The sequence below is a fragment of the Gracilinanus agilis genome, chromosome 2 (genome assembly GCF_016433145.1).
Source record: "Gracilinanus agilis isolate LMUSP501 chromosome 2, AgileGrace, whole genome shotgun sequence".
NCBI classification, from domain to species: Eukaryota; Metazoa; Chordata; class Mammalia; order Didelphimorphia; family Didelphidae; genus Gracilinanus; species Gracilinanus agilis.
The window spans coordinates 30,912,947-30,932,191 of NC_058131.1; the positions used below are offsets into that span (position 1 = coordinate 30,912,947).

The window sequence follows — 19,245 nt, forward strand, 5'->3', positions numbered from 1 at the left end:
CCAGGAACTTAGCAGTCAAGGTAGATTTCTAAAGTCTTGTGCTGAGGATGGAAGCCCGGACAAGAAGAGCTGCTGAGTGCAAAGCATGGTCTAGCTGAGGATTATGAGGGAATCTGGGCAATCACAATGGTGTGTTTTCCTGAAAGGAAAGAGTCCAGGAGGGTACAGGACCCTGCTCAGGCTGAATGGGATAAGCAGGGAAGGCAGAAAAGAGAGAGCCAAAACTAGGCCGTGAGAGGATGCCCCGAGAGCATGCTGAGTGAGCCCCATTCTGGCCTCGAGACCTCTCCTAGCTGTGCTTTGCTGGCAAGTCCCTCGACCTCTCACCCTCCGCTTCCTCCTCCCTGGGAGGTCCTCTTAGGTCCCTGTGAACTCGGAAGCTCTGGCCCTTGAATGGACCCTAGAGAGTTGATTCCCAAGAGAAGGAAGTGCTCCGAAGAGAGAACACTGCCCCGGAGGACTTGTCACATAAAGAAGTGGTAGCAGGGATGGCTGGGCTCCTCTCAGTGATAGCGAGGGGACTGTGGAGAAGGGCCCGGTACCATAGGATTGGGGAGGGCCGAAAGGAGGGGATGAGCGCCTCCCTGCAGACTGGCCAGCAAAGAGCGGCCTGGCCTGGGGCTCCTGCCGCAGGGCTGGAAGGATGTCGGGATGTCTAGAAGAGGGAAGTAGCTTTGAGTGGGAAGAGGGAGCATGGCGGGATGCTAGGAGGGACGTGTTTTAAACAGGCTGGACACACGGTTTTCATGGATTTTGCCAAAGGAGTTGATAGTTACTAGTGTAGTTTTTTTGGGAAATGATGGCCACGTAGGAGCAGTTAATCCAGTTAGATGGGTGGGAGCTTTGGAGAGTAGTCTAAATGTTCATGTCTCCTTGCAGGGATCCCTTTCATGGAGGGCCCTCTGCGTGCGGTTCAGCAATTTTGTCTGTAAAGGCCTTGCTGATGACGAGCGTGCAGTGGGGCGAGGGGGACTGAAGCTGGGACACTTGATGACCCAGTCAGGAGATCTTTGGGTTGGGGCGGGGGTGGGTGGAGCATGAGTCTGTTTAGTCCAGGATGGAAGTTCAGTGGTCTCTCCCAGGGACAGAAGCTTTAACCTGTTCTGTTTGTGACCTGGGTTTATTGACATCTTGGGCGCCTTGCAGTCCTGGGGCCCCCATATGGGAGCTGCTCTTCAGATCTCCTGGGCTCCCCAGATCTACTTACCTCAGCCTCCTCAGGACTAGGGCCTTTGCTACCATGCCAGCCATTTAGAATTCAAAAAGATCCCAATAGTATAGAGCAGTGATGGCGAACCTTTTAGGGGGGTGGGTGGTGTGAGAAGCGTCCTCAGGCAAGGGGGAGGGGAGCAGCCTGGCCCATGTCCCTCTGGGGCAATGGTGATGGACATGTCCACAGAGAGGGCTTTGAGTGCCCCCTCTGTAAGCGTGCCATAGGTTTGCCACCACAGGTCTAGCTTTGGGAGGAATCTAATACAATGAAATTCAATAAGAATACATTTAAAATCAAGTACTTGGGGTTAAAAGAAAAATCAGTTTAACAAGTACAAGATGGGGAAAGCATGCTAGATAGCAGTTTATCTGGAAATAAAATTGGTTTAAAAAAATTTTTTTTAGTGGGCTGCAAATCCACTCTGGGTGCATGTCATTGTGCTAAACACTGGGGATAGGAAGAAGGAGACAGTCTCATCTGGGGAGGACCTCACTTCACAAGGAGTCTCATAGTTGGGAAACAAGCCAAGCCCTTGGTACCAACACACTGTAGTGGAGACCATCTCAGGCAGAAGACCCTTCATTCTGCCCCAGGTATGATGCGCTAGGCAGCCCAGGAAGCTCTTCTAAGAGAAAGAGGAGGTGGCAGCTCCAGGAGTAGCCGCCTAGGGCAAACTAGGTGTGGAATGGTGCACTGAATGCTGGGACTACATTTTGTGAAAGAAAGTGATAAGATTTGTCTAGAGAAGACCTCCTGAAGAGCCATGGCCTGTGGCCTATTCCACTGAGGCTGTGGATAGAAGGGGTCTAGACCACCTCCCCCAGGTGAGCCACCGTGCTGGTCACTAGAGATAGGAGTACCCAAAGAGATCAGGACTGGTCATCTAAGAGCTGACCCTCCATTGTGGGCTAATGGGCCACCCAGATGAGTAAATACAAAATAGTGGTGGATCCTAGGGAAGGGCTGCAGGCAGGAGGGGATGCTGCAGCTTCAGCCAAATGGAGCCTTTCAGGAAACTGTGGATTCCAGGAGGCCTGCATAAGGAGAGAGCCAGTGGCAGCCACAGTGCGTGCTAGTGTTGGGTTCAGGGAGCAGGAGGTTCAGAGAGAGGACATGGGGAAGAATAAGGAATTCACCCATGACATGGAGCTGCAGCCTGATTTTGGAGACAGTCCACACATGCTTGGTAAGAGCTTACTCTGCGCCTTGTTGGGAGACAAAAATGAAAATAGGTCCATGTCTAGGTATCGATCACACAGTTACAAGGGACTAGCAGCAGGCTGGGATGATGGGGACAGAACTAGGGGCTGAGGGGACCCAGGAGACAACCATGGTAAAGGCAGGGGAGATGGAGCATCATTTGGAGGAGTGGCAGGTAGGCTGGCGTGGCTGGATGGGGGGGGGGTGGTGGGGAGGGATGGCTGGGAAATTGGAGGGTGTGTGCAGGAGACATTGGAGACGCGGGAAGATTTGTGTTTGATTCCAGAGGGAATAGGGAGCCCAAGAGGAAGGGATGAGTGAGGTCATGGCCAGGCTTAAGTTTAGGAAAATCCTTTGGTCTCCTGGATGGAGAATGGGAGTAGGGAGAGACTTAGCTATTTGTTAGGAGGCTGGAGCCCAGGTGAGAACTGGCATATGTGAGATAGGTCGTAGAGAGAGAGAAAAAGCAGGATTTGTTTACAGATTGTTTATGTGTGGTGAGCGGGGAGTGAGGAGTCTGGGATGATGATGATTAGTGAACCTAGAAGGCTGGAAGAATGGTCCTGCCCCCCCATGTGGCAGGGAGATTTGGAAGAAGAGTGGGTTTTAGGGGGGAAAAATAGTTGTTTTGAAATGTTGAATTTGAGATGCCTATGTGTCATCTGGTTCAGAATTCCCAATCTGGCAATTTTATGATGCAAGTCCTTAACCCCCACTAAATTTGCCAAACTTTTTCCTAGAATGTTTGATGAATTCTGAATCCTTTTCATCCTTTACTTATGAAAATGTAATTACTTAAATCATTTATGTTTGGATTTATGGTTGGATGTCTGTTCCTTATATCCTATCCCATTCTATTTTTTGCCCAATTTAATCTACCCATATTGATAACTATAAAAAATGTTAAAAATCTGAGTGAAAGACCTTCTTTTTCTGTGTTTCTTCTCATTAGGACATTAGTAGTTTTACATGCTTTTATTTCCTTATAAATTTCCTTATGATTTTCTCTATTTCTATAGAGAAGCAATCCCTTCCCCCTAAATACAAAACCCAAAACCAAAACAGAAAAACTATGGCATTTTCTTTGGTAGTACATGAATTATAAAAGTTAATTTGCCATTTTTATTAAGTGTACAATTATTAAATTCATTTAAGTTGATAATCAATGGATGCAGTTGAAGAAATTTTGAATAATAAATTGAATAATAAATGTTTTAAAAGAATTAGTTGGAACCTTTAAATTTATTTTTAAGCACTGAAGAAGAAGTAAAAGAATAGTTAGGGAAATTGCATCATGACATTGGAAAGAACTAAAACCATCAATAAAAATGCCAAATAATAATAAAAGAAATTGTATAGTGTGCTTTAAAAATAAAGTTGAAGAATAAGAACAAATATTAATAGAACAACAAATGGCTATGTAGTACAAAGTAACAGAATTGGAAGACATAACTGAAGTGCAAGCCTACAAATAATTGGCTTCCCAGAAGACTTTGAAAAATAAAAAAAGCCAGACTTTATACTTACTACTTAATCGGAGAAAACATTTCTGCATGGATAGTCTCCACCCTACAGATAGAGGTAATACTAAGGATATTAGCATGCAGAAATCCTAAAGTTGATTAATGAAGATATAGAATTGAATATCTATCTAGAATTACAAAGATAAAAATGTCCCCAAATAGTAAGAAGAAATGTTTAAAAAAGAGAAATTATATGAAAAATGTCAATTAGATCAACACTGGGGTTATCTTTGTGATCTTAGACATGTTACTTAAGCTTCAGTTTCCTCATCTGAAAAATGGAAATTATAATTAGCCACCTAATGTAAAGATTAAAAGAGGGTTATAACCTTTGGAAATTTTCAAGTACTGAATAAATCTGAGCAAATGGAAGTGGCTGTTTTAGAAACAACAAAGGAATAATGTCAAATGGACAAATATCTACAGAGGCATTTTCCCCTCACGCTCCCCTTCCCCAGCCACATGTTTGGCAAACATATATCTATGCTTTTGGAAAATAGAATTTTCTCTAGAGAGACACGAACTGGAAGAATTTATCAACAAATTTCCTCAACTGAAGAGATCAAAGGATCATAAGTTTAGAGCAGGAAGGAATATGACAGATTTTCTACTACAATGTTCACATTTACAGAGGAGGAAACCAAGGTCCACAGAGGAGAAGTGACTTTCCCAAGGTAATGTGGCAATTAATTCTTGGGGCTGGCTATGACTTGAATTGGGATCCCTTGACTCTAAATTCAGTAGTCTTTCTATTTCATGAAATCTTTGTAATTAGTTCATAAATAATCCAAACTGACCAAATGAAAAGTCCTTTAACAAGAAGAATAATATACTTTGTTTATTACTAATTACTGTTAAAACATGCATGTGTATATGTATGTGTATATCCATGTACATGCCTACTTGTGTGGATGTAAGAATAAGAAATTCTTTTTAACTATAATAGAGATGATCAAGTTAAGAATTTCATTTAAATGTATTATCTATAACAAAATGGGAAATTAAAATGAAAATGCATTTAAATATTCAGAATTGATAATAAAAAGCTAACAGATTAGAAAACAGCATCATTAAAAACTGAAGAGGACAAAGTAAAGAATTGGAAGTCCCTAAGGGAAGACCTCTCAACCTATAATTAAGCCTCAGGGAAATGTAAAAATGAATATTTTAAGCAACAGAAATAAAATTTTGCATAGAATATTTTAATAGTTGAAAAACATATAGAAGATTGAGATATATTTCACTTACCCTAGTTAGCTTTAGTACCAACCAGAAGAAAATTTTATGGCACTTCATATATATTCCTATAGTAAATGTAAATGGATTGAATTTTCCCATTCTAATAGAATAGTTCAAATAAAAAATCCTATTATTATTTTGCTTATAGGAAAAGACCTTTAGTGCAAACAGATATATACATAGATCCAAATTAACAGGTTTGCCTAGACTTGAGATGCTACTTCATTTTCAAAAAATTCAGAAGTGGACAATATTAGCATATGATCAAATAGAATTCAAACTGGAAATAATTGAAGGAGATAAAGAAGATTTTCATTTAATAGTGAGAATAAAAAAGAATAACCAGTTTTTAACAGTTCTCAGTTATATATTCCAGATAATTTGGCAACTAAATTTACTGAAAAAAGATGATCAGCTATACAAGAAATAGACAAAAATCTGTTATAGTAGGGGTCCCCAACATTCCATTGATGTAATATGACAAAAGAAATATAAAGATTAGTAGTAATTATACAGACATACACATGGGAGAGAAAGAGTGCAGTGAGTGAAACGGGGAATGCATTCTTTTCAAGTATACAAGGCACTTTCACAAAACTTTAAAACATAATAGATTGTAGAGAAGCCCTACGTGAATTTAGAAAGGCAGAAATTATTATAAGCCATCTTTTCAGACCTTCTATATGTTCTTTAGGTAGAAGATTACATTTCTTTCTTATTGATCCTTAGAGTTACTACATTTTCATTTCTGCACTACTCCATAAATTCCATTATGTTTATAACTTTCTATAAACATTCTATTGTTATGTTATGGATAACCTCTCTATCCTGGGTGGTAAGAGAATAATTTCAATTTCCATATTATTATGTGCCAACTTCAGAATTATAAAGTCCTACTCTGAACTTTTCTTATGTACTTTGTTGATCCAATTACCTTATTAACTGATGGGCCTTTCCCATTTAGTGGTCTTGGTGTTATAGACTTGTTTGAGGATAGTATTCATTTGAAGAGTCCCATTACTTAATGATATGATTGGGAAAATGTTGACAATCTGAGATGCCAAAAAGAAATGAACTTCCCTTCGTCAATGACAAGTGGTAGATTAAAGTCTCCATATGGCCATCACAATTGGAGAATAGAATTTGGATTAATAGACAAGTTATAAATACCATATGGTAACCATTTGGTATTATAAGTTATCAGTGAATTAGATTAAATGATATATATTATATAGAGCTAGGTGGCTCGGTGGATAGAGAACCAGGCCTGGAGATGAGAGTTCAGTGGTTCAAATGTGGCCTCAGATACATCCTAGCTGTGTTACCCTGGCCAAGTCACTTAATCCCCATTACCTAGCCTTTACTACTCTTCTGGAACTAATACTTAGTATGGATTCTAAGACAGAAGGTAAGGGTTTCTATTTTTTAAAGGCATATACTGTAAGTTTACTTTATCCTACTGTTTGATGACTAAGGAGGTATTTCTAAGACCTACATTTCTTCATTGTCATTATTATTAACATGGGCAGCAATTATGGCATTGGAGATTGAGCATGTAGGAGAATTAAAAATGTTTCAGAATCGGGGCAGCTGGGTAGCTCAGTGGATGGAGAGCCAGACTTAGAGACGGGAGGTCCTGGGTTCAAATCCGGCCTCAAACACTTCCCAGCTGTGTGACCCTGGGCAAGTCACTTGACCCCCATGGCCCACCGTTACCACTCTTCTACCTAGGAGCCAATACACACAAGTTAAGGGTTTAAAAAAAAATGTTTCAGAATGACAAGATAAATCACGTCTGTACAATAGTACATATGTATTGCAGTCAAGTTCATCATGGATGAACCCCTTGAAAATCTCTTGATCTGATTCTACTTGTAGAAGGTTCATAGAAGAGATATTTCTTTTTCGAATGCTATAAAATTGGACTCATTTATATCTCAGCCAGTTTAGCACTGTTAATGGCTTGGATGACACAAACCTGGAAGAGATAGCCAGCTAACACATTGAATCATGAAAGGAAACATTATGATGGGTTAGACCATGGGGCTAAGTCTCATAAAATGAAATTGAACACATAAATAATATTTCATTATGCTAATATGTAATAATTCCTTCCCAAATTGTTGACCACATTGAACTGTTGACAGTTTTTTGCTAATATAAATATTGTTGCCCAGAGTTTTTAAAATTCCCTTTGCCATGTTAATGTGTTTAAGTCATTAAGTCATTTTACATACTTCTAATTATTTGAAAAAATTCAGCTAGTTAAATTGGTAATTTTCATTTATTCTTTTGACAATTACCTGTTCATATTCTTTGACCTTTTATCTTTGAGAAATGGGAATTGTCAAAATTCATTTCAATTTCAGGGGCAGTCAGGTGGTTCAGTGGAGACAGGAGGTCCTGGTTTCAAATCTGACCTTAGATACCGCCTGTTTGTGTGGCCCCTGGGCAAGTCTTCTGCCTTGGAACTGATACTTGATATTGATTTTAAGACAGAAGATAAGGGTTTAAAAAAATAATTCATTTCAGTTCTCAAATTTTGACAATTGGATTTTTATCAATTAACACTTATAGCAAAGATTTTCCCTTGCTTTGTTTCTTTTTTTTACTTATGATTTTTTCCCCCTTTCATATGCCTTTTTAAAAAAACCCTTTCTTTCTTAGATTCAATTCTAGGGCTGCAGAGTGGCAAGGACTAGGCAATTGGGATTTAGTGACTTGACCAGTGTCGCATAGCTAGCAAGTGTCTGAGGTCAGGTTTGAACTCCTGCCCTCCTAACTCCAGGCTTGGTGCTCTAGCAAACTGTGCTACTTAACTGCCCCTTTGTTGATGATTTTTGGCTTATATTTTCATACCCATCTATTTTGTCTGCTATAATTTCTTTCTTTCTTTAATAGCCAAAAGCTTTCCACCTCTCCATAGTTATCACAAATAGACCATTTAAATATATTCTAATTTATAAATATTTGTATTATTTCCTGTGTTTCCCCTGGTTCTTTTTTTGTCACTTTAATACCAGTATTCTACTGGCATGTAACTGTGAGCCATGGAACACAACCATCTCTAAAGAACTGGAAATGGAAATCACATGGAGGGCAATGGAGAGGAGGCGGCATATGGTGGGTGTGAGCCTGCACATATATATGAAGAATTAGAAGATGCTATCAGGGAAGCATGTGAGAGAAAAAAGATAGACTGATAGGTCATTTGGCAAGGAGAAGAGACAAGAGGGGGCTTGCCTGGGTGCTCCCCTTGTATTCTCACCGTGTCTGAGAAAGCAAGGCAGGCTTCCTGTGATATGCTTAAGGACATTAGATGAGAGTCACATAGGATGAATAGGTTGGGATCTGCATCACTGGAAAGACCATCCAGATTGCTAAGCTCATAGATCCATTTTAGTTTTTTAGATCAGCGATCCTTTTGGACTGTATGGTGGAATATGACTCAAATGTAAATCTAATCCACCGCTCTTAATTTTTTTCAGCAGCTTTTGTTGAATAATTGCTACCTTCTCTGTTTTGTGAAATTGGATATATAAATCACTAGTTTACTCTATATCTTTGCTTCTAGTTCTGCTATATTAATCTATTATTTTATTTTTTATCAAGTATGATATACTTTGGTTGTGGATGATTTAATAAGAACCTTTTATAATAATAACATTAGTTTAGGCAGCAGTGTAAAACATCTGTTTGAGCCACCTACCGAGCTCCCATGTTATGATCCCCTATTTGGCAGATAAAGAAATTAATCCTTGGAGAGTTTAATTGCCTTACCTTTGCATATATTCTCTGTGTGTGAGACGTGCCATATTTCAGGTACTCAAAGGCAGCAAGGCAACGAGCACCTGAGAGTTTCTATCCTCATGATCAGAGCAAAGCCTTCTCTGTGTCCTACTCCAAGGGCTACTTTATTTTTTATTTTTCATTAATTGCACTTTGATGCCTTCCATCTTTACAGCCCAGCCTTCACTGCTGCCATATAAGCCTTCTGGAAGCGCCACCATGTATTACGTTCCAAACTCAGCGGAGCCACTCCCGTACCCTGTGGCCAAATCCGATACCACTGTGGAGAGCACCCACTCAGGTATTGCGTCAATCTTTGATTTACCAAATAGTGTTTGTGTGAGTTGAATATGATACAGTATGGACACGGGAAGGAGTTAGTATATCAGGAGAAGAAAGAGGTTTGAAAGACAGACTGAGCTCAATTTAAAACTTAGAAATAAAAAAGGATGCAATATTAGAAAGAAATCTTCTCACATTTTATTTTTTCCAATCAGCAGAAACATTCCTTCTCTTCTCAACCAGCCTCTGTGGTTTCTAATGACAGAATTTTAGGCTTCCTGCCCTGGTTATTCTTCCAATGATCCAAGCAGGGCTAATTAGGTGAAACTGAGCCCCAGTCTTGCTCCTGGGCCTCAAATGCCACAGCCACTGAGGTTCTTTCTTGGTATGAAGGCTGGGGTCCAAGGCCGCTCTTTATCTGGGGTACCTGATGAGCGGCTGGCATGTTAGGTGAAGGCAGCCAGCTCTCTGCCAAGAGAGCCCTCTGTGGGGGTGGCTCTCCTTCTACTCTCCTGTCCATGCATGGGCCCAGCGAGTAGCTGACTTCACATTATACCCCTCTTTCCTCCTCCTTAAGCCATCTTCTGACCACTCCAAGTCAGCCAACATTTCAGTAGGCAGGAGCTGAGAAACTGTCATTTATGCTTTATTAAGAGGCCAGGGAAGACACTGTGCAGACATACATACGTATACACAAACAAAAAGCAAGAAGGGTTGAGGCAGGAGTGGCTAGCAATGGTGGGTTTGTGGATCAGGAAATGCTGCATGGAGCAGGTGATTCTGGAGCCGAGCTTTGGAGGGAATGAGGGCGAGATGATATCCATTCCCAGCAGGATGGAGGAGCGCCAGGCAGGAGGAGCAGAGAGAAGGCCCTTTGGTTGGACTTTGAACAGTCAGACCAGCCTTTTATTTCCTTTCTAGTATTCTGATGTTCTGCTGTCTTCCCCTCCTTGCTGTTTCCTATATGTGACTCTCCGTCTCCCAACTCAGGGCACTTCCTCACCTTCACCTCCTGGCTGCTCAGCTTCCTTCCTGAAGGCTCAGCTTGCAATTCACCTTCTGTAGGAAGTCTTGTCCAGCATCTCCCCCAAACTCCTGGTACCCTCCCTCGGTTGAGGTCATGGGAGACCAGCCTTGTTTCCTTATTTGGCATGAATGCTGACCTGGAAGATTTAGGGAGTTCAAGACCAGTTTATGCAGATTTATAAACGCATTTGAAAGAGCTTCTGATTCTTTGCTTATGGATAATATAGGAGAGATCTGGCCTCAGACATTTCCCACTTGTGTGATTCTGTGCAAGTCACTTCACCTCTGTTTGCCTCCGTTTCTCAACTGTAAAATGGGAATAATAGCACTTCTAGCATTGTTGGGAATTCATGTTTTTTAAAAGTGCTTAGTGCACTGCTTGACACATATCAGGTGCTATAGAAATGCTTGCTCCTTTCTTCCTTCCCCAAATACTCCAGTGAAATTAAAGATAGAGGGAAAGGAACCATATGTTCAGAAATATTTGAGCAGCATTTTTTAGTGTAGAAAAGAACTGGAAACCAAGTGAGTCTGGAGAATAGCTGAACAAACTATGGCATGTGATTAAAATGGGATTTAATTGGCTTCCCTTAGGTCAACCAAAAGGATGGATTCACAGAAACATGGATCTGTTCTGGCCCCTCTTCTCGAATCTCCTTTAACCTACTTCACTTGGTGGCTTCATTGGCTCCTGTAGATTCAGTTTGCTGATGATCCTCAAATCTACTTTTCTTTCCCCAACCCCTCTGCTGACCTGTAGTTTTACATCTCCAGCTGCTTTTCAGATACCTTAAGCTAGATGCCCAGTCTAAGCTCCAGTTCTGCTTGTCCAGAGCACACATTATCTTTCCCCTTTAGCCCTTCCCACTGCCTATCTTCCTTGTTGTTATGGAGGGCAGCCCCCTCCTCCCAGGAGTCATCCTCGATTCCTCACCCTCTGTCATGAGCCATGTCCAAGCTGTTGCCAAGGCCTGTTGATCTCTCCTCTGCAGCATTTCTCAAATATGTCCCCTTCTCTCCTCTGACACTGTTACCTCTAGTACAGACCCTCTTTACCTCACCCCAGGACTGTTGCGATAGCGGCTGGGGGTTTGCCCTGCCTCAAGTCACTCCCACTCCCATCTATCCTTTATCCACCAAAGCGATTTTCCCACAGCACATCTGATCATGCCACTTCCTTATTTAATAGACTCCAGTGGCTCCCCATCATTTCCTAGGATCAAACAGAAAATGCTGTTTGGCCTTCAGAGTCCTTCATAACCCATCCCCAGTGTGCTTACACCTGCATCCTCTGTGATCCAGTGACTCTGGCCTCCTGGCTGTTTCATGACCAGAATCCCTGATCTCTTAGCTTCTTAGCTTGAACATTCTCTCTGGCTCTCCCCCATGCCTGTATCTCTCTCTCTCTCTCTCTCTCTCTCTCTCTCTCTCTCTGTTAGATGGTGAACTTGTTGAGGGCAGGGACTATCTTTTACCTCTTTTTCTATCCCCAGCACTTAGCACATATAAAATATGCTTCTTCATTGTCCAGAGATGCAGCAGGAGGCAGAGAGGATTAGTCCTGGCATATGGGATTATGACCAGAAAAATAAGAAATGAAAGATCCTTTTATAATAGAAAGAATGGCTGTACATAGATTTTCCAGATATCGCCCTAGAAGGATGAATTGGCTATAAGCAGAGATTGAATACATAAAAGAATAGAGCGAGAATGTACAAACAAAACTAATCTAACCAAGATTAGAAGAGAAACGACAAACTGGGAAAAAATTTTTGTAACAATTGTCTCTGATAAAGGCCTCATTTCTCAAATTTATAAAGAAGTAAGTCACATTTATAAGAATACAAGCCATTCTTCAATTGACATACGGTCAAAGGCTATTAACAAGCAATTTTCAGATGAAGAAATCAGAGCCATCAATAATCATATGAAAAAATGTTCCAAATCACTCCTGATTAGAGAAATGCAAATTACGGCAGTGCTGAGGTACCACTTCACACCTATGAGATTGGCCAATGCAGCCCTAAAGGAAAGTAGCAAATATTGGAGGGGATGTGGCAAAATTGGGACACTAATGCATTGTTGGTGGAGTTATGAACTGATCCAACCATTCTGGAGGGCAATTTGGAACTGTGCATACCCTTTGATCCAGCAATGCTACTACTGGATCTGTATTCCAAAGAGATAATAAAGAAGGGGAAAGGACCTACTTGTACAGAAATATTTATAACTGCTCTTTTTGTGATGACAAAGAATTGGAAATTGAGGGGATGTCCATCCATTGTGGAATGGCTGAACAAAATTGTGGTTCATGTTGGTATATTGTGCTATAAGAAATGATAAGCAAGATGATTTCCTAAAGAGCTGGACAGTTCTGTGGGGACTGATGCAGAGTGAAATGAGCAGAACTGGGAGAACACTGTACACAGTAACAGCAATATTGGATGATGATTCTTTGTGAAAACTTGTCTATTCTCAGCAGTGCAATGACCTGGGACAATCCTGAAAGACATTATGCTGGGGAATGCTATCCCCCTCCAGTAAAGAACTTGGAGTTGTCTTTCACATCAGTTTATCTTTGGTTTTATTTAGGGGTTTGGGTTATGTATGACTTTGCTCTTACAACAATGACCAATATATGTGTATTTTGCGTGACGATAAAAAATTTAAAAAAGAATGAAATGAAAACAAAAACAATGGAATAAAAGCTCCCAAGGAATGATTTGAAAGGGAAAGAAATAGCTTAGAATAGAAAATGGTAAGTTTCACTCAAGTAAGGAACTCCTGAAAACTAGCATAGATCAAACAAATCAATCACTCTGAGACACAAAGCAGTAAAAAAAATAGATGAAAATGTAAGGTATCTGATATCAGAAACAACTGACCTGGAAAATAGATCAGAGCGAGAGATAATTTGAGAGTCACTGGACTTTCTGAATACCAATTTAAAGAAAAAAAGCCTAGATATTAAATTTTAAGAAATCATAAGTCAAAATTGTCCAAATCTGGGGCAGCTGGGTAGCTCAGTGGATTGAGAGTCAGGCCTAGAGATGGGAGGTCCTAGGTTCAAATCCAGCCTCAGACACTTCCCAGCTGTGTGACCCTGGGCAAGTCACTTGACCCCCATTGCCTACCCTTACCACTCTTCCACCTATAAGTCTACACAGAAGTTAAGGGTTTAAAATTAAAAAAAAAAATTGTCCAAATCTGTTAGAAACTGAGGGAAAAGTGAAGATCGTGGAATCACAGATCACTTTCTAAAAGAAACCCCAAAAGGAATCATTCTCACAATGTCAGAGCCCAAATCCAGAGTGACTGTTGGCTTCCTAGAACGTCCTCACAGTTTCTACCATAAAAGAGAGGACATCTTAGAATAGGGTATATTCCAGAAAATCAAAATTGTGTGTGTGTGTGTGTGTGTGTGTGTGTGTGTGTGTGTGTGTGAGATACTTTCCTAAGGTGAGAATGGAGAGAATAAACATTAAGGTGCCTATTGTGTATGAGGCATATTTGATCTTATAGAATTCTCTGGAGTAGGTACTGTTATTTTCCCCATTTTACAGTTGAAGAAACTGAGGCATGTGGCATTGAAGAGCAACTTGCCCAGGAAGTTTATGAGGCCCAATTTGAACTGTTTTCTAGCACTCTATCTACTGTGCCACCTAGCTATCTCAGAACATGGAATAGCTGATTTTCAAGCATTACTAAGGAAGAAATCAGAGTTGAGAAGGAATTTGACAATCAGAAGAGACATATACATTGAATAATTGGAAGGGACTTTCTGATGTCTTTCCATAACCCAGTGTCTTCAGAGGGCATGGAGAGAGTGAAGTAAGAAAAATGGAGAACTGGGGAATGAATTGGTTCTGTTTTGAAGGTTTTAAGAGGAGAAAGAAAAAGGAGGATAAAAGAAATAGTCTAGAATGGAAAGGAGGAAGAAGCTAGCTGATGCTTTCTCATTCTTAGTGTCTGTGAAAGCAGTTTATTGACATGGAGGAAGTAGGCAGTGAGAGTCTGATGAGCCTTGTTCTCCTCCGAAGTAGACACTGTAGAAATACATCACATCCACCATAGGCATCAGGGAGGGCATGCTTAAAAGGGAGGATATGATGGAACAGATTTTCTGGTCCAGAAATAAGTAGGACAAAGGGAAAAAAGAAAAGAAGTGGAAGCTAGTGGGGAAGAACTGAATGCATGTGGGAGATGAGTAGGCTGAAATAGGAGTATCTTTTAAGAAAGAAGGAAAGAGAGACACTTTGAGAAGGACCCAGGAGATAGGGACTAATGGTGAGCTGAGAGCAGAATCCAGAGAACAAGACAGCAGCATAGCCATGAAGGGTGCTTGGAAAGGACCCAGAGCTTTGTCTGTAGAGACCTCACATGGAAACATGTTGCTCACCTCCTGTGAGGGAGCTGGCGTCTCTGGATGGAGGAGGAGATGCACCTTCCTGGACAAGTCTTTGGTGGATTTGCTTTGCTTGCCTTGGCAACAAATTATAATATTTGTTATGAGGATGGTGGTGGTTTCTAAATGATATTTGGGTTGGAAGAAGTTGAAAGAGGGGTAGTAATGATAATGCCAAGTAAAACAAAGAGGAGAGAAAAGAGGGGAAGACCCTCAAGGCATTTAAAAAGTGCCAGAAAGAATATGGAAAGGAGTCCAGGGAAGTAGGATCAGCTTAAAGAAATGAGGTGGATTGATATGTTTTATTTATTTTTAAAAACCCTTATCTTCCATCTTAGAATCAATATTGTGTATTGGTTCTAAGGTAGAAGACTGGTAAAGGCTAGGCAATGGAGATTAAACGATTTGCCCAGGGCCACTCAACTAGGAAGTGTCTGAGGACTGATTTGAACCTTAGGACCTCCCATCTCTAGACCTGGCTCTCAGTCCACTGAGCCACTCAGCTGCCCCCAGATTGATATGTTTTAAAAGAAAATCACAAGATCAGAAATTCATAGTTTCGTTTTCTGTATGAAATTCTGCTCTACTTTGTATCTAAAATGCTTTTATTTTACATATTTCTCCTCTTCCTCCTCCTTTTTCTTCATTAAATCCAGGACACATTTATTTTCTTTTAAACAAAGGAGGGCTAGAAAAGGAGCACAGCCATCCCTTGAATAGGCAGATGTTGGGTCTGTTATCTTCCCTGGGCTGTAAGAGTGCGTGTGAGCCATCTCCTCTGATCCCTGAAGTTTCTTCCAAAGGCTTTATTTACAAGGAATCCTCTCTCACTGTCATTGTGAGCTCTATAGATGAGGTTCATTTTGTGAGATGGTGTCTCTGATAGTTCTGCAGGGAATTCCCTCCCTCCTTAATTTTTCAAAGAACAACCCTTGAGAAGAGAATGAGCTCTCTGGATTTATTTTTCCCTTGCTTTTTTTATGTTGTGTTTTCCAAGGATGATAAAAGGTGATGATGGCCTTCTAGCTTGTATTCATGGTGCCCCTGCATCCCTTTTCTCCTCCCATAGGCTCCAATGATGCTATTGCTCCAGATTTCCCCCCTGAGGCTCTTGGCACAAGGGATGAAAATGTGTCCGACATTGTAAACATCAAACATAAAGAGGGAATCTATAGCAAGAAGACTGCATCTAAGTCAGCCTGGACTGAAGAAGAAAATCCCACTCCAAAAAGTGGGGCAGGTAAGTGGATTTTCTCTGTGTATTTTACAGCTTTCCCATCAGCCTCTCCTATTCATATGATCTAGCTTTATGGTTTGACAATATGTCCCATTCCCTTTTGTTCTTTGCCTTTTTGGTTCTGCTTTGTGCTTTAACTAATACATCTCTCTGACAAGCAGCAGATGGAGGGGTAGCCAGAGAGCCAGGCAGTGCCAGTTCTGTCTCTAATGTATGGTGGTCTTATGAACCCAGATCAATCACTTAATGTCCTAGTACTCTAGATGACTTTGTAAGACTTCACGTTGTAGGGGGCTCAGTGGAGAGAGATCCAGGCCCAGAGACGAGAGATCCTGAGTTCAAATGTGGCCTCAGACACTCACCCCCATTGCCTATCCTTTACCACTCTTTTGCCTTGGAACCAATGCACAGTATTGATTCTAAGATTGAAGGTGAGGGTTTTAAAAATAAACCCACTGTTTTAGAATAGTTGCTGGTCTGGATTGGCAGAGGGACTGTCTTCAGGAGTAGGTACCGTGGAGTCACTAAGAATCATCAAGGCAGAGGGGAGAAGAAGGAGTTTCTTCATTCTCCTCTGGGGAAATTAGAAGACCAGATTTTTTTTTCCTAATGGATATAGATGGATTCATTGTGTAGAACAGTGGTGGTTTTATCAGGATGCCTTTGAAGTACTCCTTTGGCTTTAGTTTCTTTATTACAAGTGCAGTGTTAGGAGATGGCTTTTAAAGCAGAGCCGCAAAACAAATAAAACTGGATCTAAACAATTGGAAAGCCATTGATTGCTCATGGGTAGGATGAGCTAACATAATAAAAATGACCATCCTACCCAAATTAATTTACCTGTTTAGCGCCATACCTATCAAGCTACCAAAAAACTTCTTTACTGAATTAGAAAAAACTATAACAAATTTCATTTGGAATAACAAAAGATCAAGAATATCAAAGGAAATAATGAAAAAAAATGTGAACGAAGGGGGCCTAGCAGTACCAGATATTACACTATACTATAAAGCAGCAGTCATCAAAACAATATGGTACTGGCTAAGAGACAGAGGGGAGGATCAGTGGAATAGACTTGGGGTAAGTGACATCAGCAAGACAGTGTATGATAAACCCAAAGAGCCCAACTTTTGGGACATGAATCCACTATTTGACAAAAACTGCTGGGAAATTTGGAAAACAATATGGGAGAGATTAGGTCTAGATCAACATCTCACACCCTACACCAAGATAAATTCAGAATGGGTGAACGACTTGAATATAAAGAGGGAAACTATAAAGAAGTTAAGTGAACACAGAATAGTATACCTGTCAGATCTCTGGGAAAGGAAAGACTTTAAAACCAAGCAAGAGTTAGAGAAAATCACAAAATGTAAATTAAATGGTTTTGATTATATTAAACTAAAAAGTTTTTGTACAAACAAAAACAATGTAGTGAAAATCAGAAGGGAAACAACAAATTGGGAAAAAATCTTTATAATGAAAAACTCTGACAGGGGTCTAATCACTCAAATATACAAGGAGTTAAAGCAATTGTATAAAAAATCAAGCCATTCCCCAATTGATAAATGGGCAAGAGACATGAATAGGCAATTTTCAGGTAAAGAAATCAAAAGTATCAATAAGCACATGAGAAAGTGTTCCAAATCTCTAATAATTAGAGAAATGCAAATCAAAACAACTCTGAGGATTGAAGGACTTCCGGTTAAGATGGCGGCAGAGTAAGGAGCAGCTGCTCGATCTCTCCTGACCGAACCACACAGGACCCCTCAAGGGGAAATAAAAACGAGTCCAGAGGATCGAAGGAACCCCACAACAGGGCGCAGCATTGAAGGTACGCAGAATCGGGGCATTTCAACACTTTAAAGGGGTGAAACAGTTCACACTAAAACACGAGAGGAAGAAGCCCCTCCCCCACCCTCCACACCACACAAGCGGGTAAACAGGACTGGGGCAACCAGATAATCACTGGCAGCCCCGGAGCCCGTACCTGTGCGCTGCAAGACGAGGGACCCCAGGTGGCTGGGACTCTCCCTGAGCGCCCATGTGGGTGAAGGCACCGCCTCGGGCTGGGACAAAGGCCCCTAAAACACGGCCTTTCCCAAGCTCTGAAGGCATCGCCTCAGGTGAGAATAAAGATCTCCAGCCCACAGACTTTCACTACCTTCTTCGGGGGTGAAAGCAGGGCCCTAAGAGCATCAGCGCAGGCAAAGGCAGTGCCCTAGGCTTGAGTAACGATCTCCAGCCCAGGCTTGGACCTCCAGTGAGGACCCGGTGCAGACCTGAGCTCGGCTGTGGAAGCAGCCCCAAAGACTGCTGAAGGAACCTCGGGCAGAGGGGCAGACCAGGAACTACCAGGAGGCCTGACCCCGAGGACAAGGAGACTGGAGCCCCCCCCCAAGCTTGCAAGGCCCAGGTAGACCCGGAGTGCAAAGACAAAGCGGAAAAGGGGCGGGGCTAACAATGGCCAGCAATAAGGAAGTCCAGAAGAAAAAGACCATCAAGAGAAATTCTGGAACACTCGACAACTTCTACACAGAGAAAATCCAGACAACAGAGGAGGGAAAACAAAAATCCAAACCTCCCCAAAAAAATGAAAGCTGGTCACAAGTTATGGAAGAGTTTAAAAATGAAATGCTGAGGAAGATGGAAGAAATCTGGCAAGAAAATAACAGTTTAAAAGGCAGAATTTCGCAATTGGAAAGTGAGACAAGACAAGTGAAGACCAAAAATGACCAGATTGAAAAGGAAAACCAAAACATTAGAGCCGAAAACCAGTCCTTAAAGGCTAGAATCGAACATTTAGAAACCAATGATCTAAGACAACAAGAACAAATAAAACAAAGTCAAAAGACTGATAAAATAGAAGGAAACATGAAATATCTCAATGAGAGAGTGACAGACCAAGAAAACCGGTCTAGAAGAGATAACTTGAGAATCATTGGTATTCCAGAAAAGGCAGAAATTAATAAAAACATGGACTCCATACTCAAAGAAATTATTCAGCAAAATTGCCCTGAAGTTCTACAACAAGAGGGCAATATAGACATTGAAAGGATCCATAGAACACCCTCTACACTGGACCCAGAAAAGTCAACACCCAGAAATATAATAGCGAAATTGAAGAGCTTTCGAGTCAAAGAAAAAATCAAGGAGCACCAATAAGGATCACACAGGATCTGGCAGCCTCAACACTAAAAGAACGCAAGGCTTGGAATACAATATTCAGAAAGGCAAGAGAGCTGGGCCTTCAGCCACGAATCAACTACCCAGCGAAACTAACGATATACTTTCAGGGGAAAGTATGGGCATTCAACAAAATTGAAGAATT

General features: G+C 41.2%; 1 protein-coding gene across 1 annotated transcript in view; it reads left to right on the forward strand.

Annotated features, from left to right (window-relative positions):
- ALMS1 (ALMS1 centrosome and basal body associated protein) overlaps positions 1-19,245 on the forward strand; it is a 105,414-nt gene that overhangs the window by 59,831 nt on the left and 26,338 nt on the right. The window contains exons 9-10 of the mRNA XM_044659290.1: positions 9,140-9,265; positions 15,747-15,917. Coding sequence (XP_044515225.1) covers positions 9,140-9,265; positions 15,747-15,917 — 297 coding nt within the window. The remainder of the gene's footprint in view (positions 1-9,139; positions 9,266-15,746; positions 15,918-19,245) is intronic.